The sequence below is a fragment of the Melitaea cinxia genome, chromosome 7 (genome assembly GCF_905220565.1).
Source record: "Melitaea cinxia chromosome 7, ilMelCinx1.1, whole genome shotgun sequence".
In the NCBI taxonomy this organism is placed as follows: domain Eukaryota; kingdom Metazoa; phylum Arthropoda; class Insecta; order Lepidoptera; family Nymphalidae; genus Melitaea; species Melitaea cinxia.
In genome coordinates this window covers 15,145,208-15,152,339 of record NC_059400.1, presented here as the reverse complement: position 1 = coordinate 15,152,339, position 7,132 = coordinate 15,145,208, and the positions used below count along the sequence as shown (strand labels likewise).

General features: G+C 39.0%; 3 protein-coding genes across 3 annotated transcripts in view; 1 reads left to right on the top strand and 2 right to left on the bottom strand.

Moving 5' to 3' along the window:
- The window catches only part of LOC123655409 (myosin heavy chain 95F), a 28,152-nt gene that overhangs the window by 5,199 nt on the left and 15,821 nt on the right, over positions 1–7,132 (bottom strand). The window contains exons 19-20 of the mRNA XM_045591226.1: positions 2,852–2,989; positions 2,135–2,227 (exon numbers count right to left, since the gene is read on the bottom strand). Coding sequence (XP_045447182.1) covers positions 2,135–2,227; positions 2,852–2,989 — 231 coding nt within the window. The remainder of the gene's footprint in view (positions 1–2,134; positions 2,228–2,851; positions 2,990–7,132) is intronic.
- On the top strand, positions 3,190–6,218 carry LOC123655413. The gene is made up of 3 exons (XM_045591229.1): positions 3,190–3,562; positions 4,225–4,310; positions 5,563–6,218. Exons 1-3 carry the CDS (start codon positions 3,331–3,333, stop codon positions 6,124–6,126), a joined length of 882 nt encoding a protein of 293 aa, XP_045447185.1. The 5' UTR covers positions 3,190–3,330; the 3' UTR covers positions 6,127–6,218.
- On the bottom strand, positions 4,518–6,702 carry LOC123655411 (putative nuclease HARBI1). The gene is made up of 2 exons (XM_045591228.1): positions 6,238–6,702; positions 4,518–5,321 (listed from the first exon to the last, which is right to left on the bottom strand). Exons 1-2 carry the CDS (start codon positions 6,649–6,651, stop codon positions 4,575–4,577), a joined length of 1,161 nt encoding a protein of 386 aa, XP_045447184.1. The 5' UTR covers positions 6,652–6,702; the 3' UTR covers positions 4,518–4,574.

Below are 7,132 nucleotides of genomic sequence, written 5' to 3'. Positions count from 1 at the left end.
ACAAGCTATGTACAGAAGATCGCCGGTTGTGGACTTATGTTTAACTATATTATATCTTAATATACTATATTATCAGGAGGTAATGTTCAAAAGTGATGAAGTCCGTATTGAAACTTGAACAAAATGTAGCACACGTTTATACTGAGGATTGGAATTAATAAAAATAATTTTATGCTTATTCCTATTTTTGAAATAGGGATGCCCGATACAATATGACATATCGGAATATCGATTCACACCTATAATATATGTCGATATACACTACATCGTAGCCATAGGTTTCGTTACGATGTATCGTCTTTCTATTAAAATTATTTTAAACTACGACAACATTTCGTTTATAGTTCAATTAACTTAGTTGCTTTGATCCGTACGATTGCAATATAATAAATAGTAATATTAAATATTGTTATAATAATGCGTGTGAAATAACTAAACAGCGTGTAGCTTCAAGAGCCAACTTTTGTTTAAATTTCGACAAACCTCATGTTCGTATTTTTTCTTAATTTTATCCTTTTTTGGGTCAAAAGAAGTCTAAATGATTACTACGCAAAGAACTTATAGAGTAGATGGAACGGCTATAATTTGATCTTCATCACTACGTAACGATAAATAAATCGAAAGATATGAAAATTACCTCCTAATATATCGCTGGCCCCGGGCAATAAAGCGGTATACGCCGGTTACACCCTTTTTAATGTTATTTAATTTTTGGCTTCTCTGAGTATCAATCTATCACTCTTATTTTTTTCAGTTTTTTTTTATTAATATTTCGTTAGAATAAATGACAATTACCGTTTTATTGCATGGATAATTCTCTTACGACTAAGCTATGTATTATTGCATTACTCTAAGAAAAATAACACAAAAAACCTGCGAACATCTTTACAGTAATTGTTAATGATCTTGCAATTAAAATAGTATCATCTATGAATTGTATTATACATTTTTTTAATTATTTCATTAAAAAATTATACGATTTGTTTTTAAAAAATTATTTTTAAAAGCTTAAATTGGTAAAAAAAAATAGCTTTCATTTGACATATTGAACGTCTGTTTTGGATCACTGTACACTGCACTATAAACAAATTAGCTTCTTTTATTTCTCCTGTAAAATTTGATTTTTGATATTACCGCTTTATTGCCCGGGGACAGCGATATCACATTTCTTTTATCGTATGATAATTGCCTTTTGGTAATCAGTAATACATTTTTTTAAATTTATTATAAGATTATAAGCAATTATTTAATGATAAAGAAATGTGATATTAAAGTGTCAACACTCATATTGATTCAATTAATAATTAATAAATATAAAATAATTTATAAATATTTATTTCGTAATTATTAATATAAATGTAAATAATTGTTTTATTATTAAATTGTATTCTATTCAATAATTAAAATATTGAAATTGAATCTGTAAAATTAAAGTACAAAATTATAGTATCGTATATTATAGCACCGGTCACCAACCCGCCTGCCCAGCGTGGTGACTATGGGCAAAACACATAAGTTCACGTTATTTTTGGCGTAAACTTGTGGAGGCCTATGTCCAGCAGTGGACTGTATAGGCTGTAATGATGATATTATAGCAATGAATTAAAAAAATTTATAGTTATTGAAGCAATTTTATCCCCAGTAAATGTACACGTGACTGCGAGACCAGTTCAGTCTCACTTTACATTAACGGGGTTTATAAGACTACCACAATCAATAACTCAGTTAAATAGAATTTTAAATCTTGGACACCTTCGATCAGCGATCGATGAGACACTCATAACATTTTTATATTCAGTTGTATCTTAATATAGTTTTTTTAAGTTACATAGTAATAATTTATTTATTTTAAAAGATCATGTATAGTATCAGTTATTGGTTTTGATATGGTAGGAACTACTATTAATGGGGTACCTTGGTTATTAGAACTGACTTTAAGTTCAAATTTTCAATAAATTAAAATTAGGAGGGGGGGGGGCATTAATTACAGGGTCCGGAATAGTGGCCCAGAGCGTTTAAAAGTAAAGTAGGTCACTAAGGATTTATTATACAAACTTAATACAAATTTAACGAAATATAGTTCAATGAAACATTGTCAGATATACGATTGTTTAATTTAATCGAATAGACATACCTCCTGAGTTGCGGCGGAGATCCTTCCACATGTCCGTTCGTCTCGCGCGCCAGGCGGACCGCCATCTCGTGGTCTCTGCGCTCTTGTTCCAATCTGAAAAATAAATAAAATTTAATAAGTATGTATTTGTCGTATACATATTATGAGTGATTACAAATTACAACGAAACTTGGTCCCGCGCCGCCTGCTCCACCTCCCGCTGCAGCTCAGCGCCCCGCCCCTCCGCCCCGCGCCGCGCGTCACTCACCGCTCGCGCTCGTCGCGCTCGTCCCGCGCCGCCTGCTCCACCTCCCGCTGCAGCTCAGCGCCCCGCCCCTCCGCCCCGCGCCGCGCGTCACTCACCGCTCGCGCTCGTCGCGCTCGTCCCGCGCCGCCTGCTCCACCTCCCGCTGCAGCTCAGCGCCCCGCCCCTCCGCCCCGCGCCGCGCGTCACTCACCGCTCGCGCTCGTCGCGCTCGTCCCGCGCCGCCTGCTCCACCTCCCGCTGCAGCTCAGCGCCCCGCCCCTCCTCCCCGCGCCGCGCGTCACTCACCGCTCGCGCTCGTCGCGCTCGTCCCGCGCCGCCTGCTCCACCTCCCGCTGCAGCTCAGCGCCCCGCCCCTCCTCCCCGCGCCGCGCGTCACTCACCGCTCGCGCTCGTCGCGCTCGTCCCGCGCCGCCTGCTCCACCTCCCGCTGCAGCTCAGCGCCCCGCCCCCCCTCCCCCCGCGCCACTCACCGCTCGCGCTCGTCGCGCTCGTCCCGCGCCGCCTGCTCCATCTCCCGCTGCAGCCTCAGCGCCGCGGCGCGGTCGCGCTCCTCGCTGAGCGCACGCTCCGCCTCCTCCGCCTTGCGACGCGCCTCCATCTCCGCTTTCCTGCAACATTCACGACCGATATAAATTGAAATTAGTTTCCTTTCATTTCTTAGGAAACACCTAAAGTTAAGGCTTTGTTATTGTTTTTACTAACTATATCACAAGATACGTCTATATACGTCACACTTATAAGAATTGGTGTGTTTATCTCCCTAACCAAAAAAAAAAAGTGAAGGCGTGTCCAAACATAGCGCGGCAATCGTGAGCGGCATGCCGCGCGCGATTTCCGCGCTGTGTTTGGACGGCCGCCGCGCACGAATGCCGCGTGTTGCTGCCGCGCGCGAACGAGGTTGCCGCGCGCGTAGTGTTCGTTCGTCAGTGAAGGTGTGTGGACGTAAACGATGGATAACGAAACGGCAATTCGACTTATTGAAATATATGGTTCATTTAATGCATTATGGGACACCAGGCGCAAAGAATATCATAACAATAATTTAAGAGAAGACATGTGGGATGAAATCGCAAAAAATTTCGAGCAACCGAAAGCAGTTCTAAAAACCAAAATGAAAAGTCTTTTAAGCTCATACAGAAGGGAGAGAAACAGAGAAAAAACGAGTAACATTACTGGTTCGGGTAAGTTTAATCTTTTATTTAATGATATTGATGAAATGACAATAAGTACTCCTACAGCAAACAATAACAAAATGAAGTACTTGTAACAAAAGATTCTATTCTACTTACATATAGGTATCTAAGTTAAATGTATACTGTGGTATATGTAGTTCTTGGAATTTACGTAACCGAGTGAGCTTTATTTGTGGTTACGTCGTGTACATGTATAATTGTGTAAGTGTGCGTGCCTGTCGGAGCCTAGGTGAGAGCGGTCAGGCGCATGCATTGCGCTCGCTCACATAATGATAGTAATATGGTTCGTACGCAGTTCGCACGTTTGTAATGCTCAACTAAGTATAGTACGTTTTTTCATGCACGACCCAAAATATAAATAAATATGGCAAACCGATTGAGTTTGACATTTCTTAGAGCGCAAAATCATTGAATGAATGTTTTTAATAAATCAATGAATTAATGCAATTACGTAGATTGAATAATTTTCGAAATACGTATAATCATCATCGAAATATTTTGGTTAAAATATGTGACCGTTGTAAAATATGTTTAACGGTCTGATCAGCTGGTAAACTAGACTGATGGTCGTGAGTTTATACACACATGTTTAGGAAAGTATTTCTCACAAGCAGATGGATATAACAGAATTGACACTTTTATTGTTACAGATAGAAACAAGGCCTACAAGTCTAAATGGTTTGCCTACGAATCTTTCCACTTTTTGCATGATAGGGGTAATCCTATTGACACAGTGGTAAGTACGCTAATTTCATACATACATTCATGTATAACCATACTAATATTATAAATGCGAAAGTGTGTTTGTTGGTTTGTCCTTCAATCACGCCGCAACAGAGTTACGGATCGACGTGATTTTTTGCATAGGTATAGCTGAGGACCTGGAGAGTGACATAGGACTTTTTATCCCGGAAAATCAAAGAGTTCCCGAGGGATTTTAAAAAATAAATTCACGCGGACGAAGTCGCGGGCGTCATCTAGTTTCTCATAACGTAATTATTTAATATCTATCTTGCCAAATAATCGACCCGTTTGCCATAAAATGTTCTGCCAAAAAATTACGAATATCGGTTGGAGTGCCACCTATACATTCGTTCGGTGTTAAAGTAACTGATTCATTCATTGAGTTATTAGAGGTTGTTATTGAAGAGCTGTTTCGAAGAAAATTATGCAAGTGAACAGCAGCTAGAACTACCTTTTTAGCTGATGTTGGGTTTAACATAATTGCATTTCTCAGTACTCTAAATTTAGACGCCAAAATACCAAAAGCATTTTCAACTACTCTACGTGCTCTCGATAGTCTGTAGTTAAAAATCCGTTCTTTAGACCCTTTTGAATGAATTCCTGCAAAAGGTGTCAACATATATTTAGTTAAAGCAAAAGCTTGATCTCCTAATATGACATAGGGTACTTTTGTTGTGTAGGGTATATTTAAAATTTCTGGTGCTGGTACATTAAGTTGATTATTTTCTAACTTTCGGTACAATTCACAATGTTTAAAAACGCCTCCATCTGATATTCGACCTTGACTTCCAACGTTAACGTACATAAAATTGTAATTTGAGTCTACTAATGCTAAAAGTACAATACTAAAATATTTTTTATAATTGTAATACTCGGTGCCGCTTCTAAAAGGAGCCTGAATAGTTATATGTTTTCCGTCCAAAGCACCGATGACATGTGGGAAATTCCATTTTTCCTCGAATTCTTTAGAGACTATCTTCCAATCTTGTTCCGATACTGGTAACTGAAAAATATAAAGTTCACATTAAAAAAATGCGAAATTTATCTTAACACGGGTGGGGGTGGGTAACCTCAAAGAATCGCGTGGAAATCTAACTACGACATTCTACGACAGATATAAATGAAAACAGTCGGACATCATACGAAAGCATTTTAGTCCTAGCTGAAACGGAGACACTTCTTAAATCCCAAAGACTATACCTATATTCTACAAACACAACTAAAAATCGTTGTTTTGATTACAGGATTGTGGCTCATCGTCGCAGTCACATAATACAGAACAAGGAGCTACAGAACAAGGAGCTACAGAACAAGGCGCTACAGAACAAGGCGCTACAGAACAAAGCGCTACAGAACAAGGCACTTCAGAACTAAATACGACTAACATGAATACTGCATCTACGATTCCAACTAAAAGGAAGCCAACAAAGAGAACACACGAAGATCCGGAGTATGATGCCGAGAATAAAATGTTAGAAGATGCATTGGAAGAAATGCGAAAACAAAGCGATAACAGCAACGATTTATACGTTGCTTTTGGCATGCACGTAGCGGCAGAGTTGAGAAAATACGATCCCATAACCTTAGCAAGAGTAAAACATTCCATAAATACTATAATATTTGACGCTGATATGGCATGTATAAACCAACTCAATCAGTCTACAATTCAAGAAAACGATGAAAGAAGACCAGGTTATTTTACTACACATTATACCGATATCTCCAATACGGCATCCTCTAGTGACTCTAGTATGGGATCCGGACTTACACAATTGATTAACGATTTGAATACTGAGAATAGTTTATAATTAAATAGTGATTGTTTCATTTTTATTGTCTGCACATTAAACATGCACATATTTATGATTGATTAAAAACTTAATAAAAATAATGTAAGTAATAAAGTTGTTCTTTTTTACCTTTATCACATCCTTCAGAGCTTTCACTAGGGCATCGCACACCTCTGGGACTATTTTTGAGATTGTTTGCTTTGACACGTGAAATATATATTGTAGACTAGTATATGAGTCTCCTGTGGCCAAATATCGCAAAGTTATTGCGAGTCTCTCTTTCGTCGTTATTGCTACACGCCAGTGTGTATCAGTTTTTTTAATAAATGGTTCCACCAGTGTATGTATATGTTCAAATTCTTCCAAGGTCAATCTTAAAAACTGTGTTGTTCGATAGTGGATTTCATAATTAATCACTTTCAAATTCTTTACCCTCTGTTGGAAAAGTGGTCGTATCCAGCATTGCCTTGTTTTTTTCAGTCTCTTCCTTCTGCGTAATTTTCGAATAATAAGTAGAGCTACAACACACGCGGCCGCTTTCATTTTGGATCGAATGCAAACTGAGAGCACAGCGTGTCTAGGACATGCCGCGCAGTATTGCCGCGCACACATTTCTGGGATGTCTATGTCACTAGTCGCGCATCAGAGCTGTGTCTCGCGATTGCCGCGTGTTGCTGCCGCGCACTCGCAGCGCTATGTTTGGACACGCCTTGAGTCAACTCCGACCACGACTGGAGTTTACTCCGAGAGACTGACTTTCTAAATAGTCACAAAAAGGCTTACTCGTCTAAGAAAAAGATTAATACCATATCAAATGCTAAATAAACGATTCAAATAACGCCATCTCCTAACCTAACCCAATAGAGTTCCGATAGATGGCGTCATTAGATAACGTCGTAACGCTATTTATTATAGATGGTGTTAACAAAACGTAACGAGGTCATTCGTTCAGTAGATTTTACTGCTAATAATTTTTTTTATACTGGTGGCCTTGTATGAAAATGGATTCTTAAGGAGTAAATCT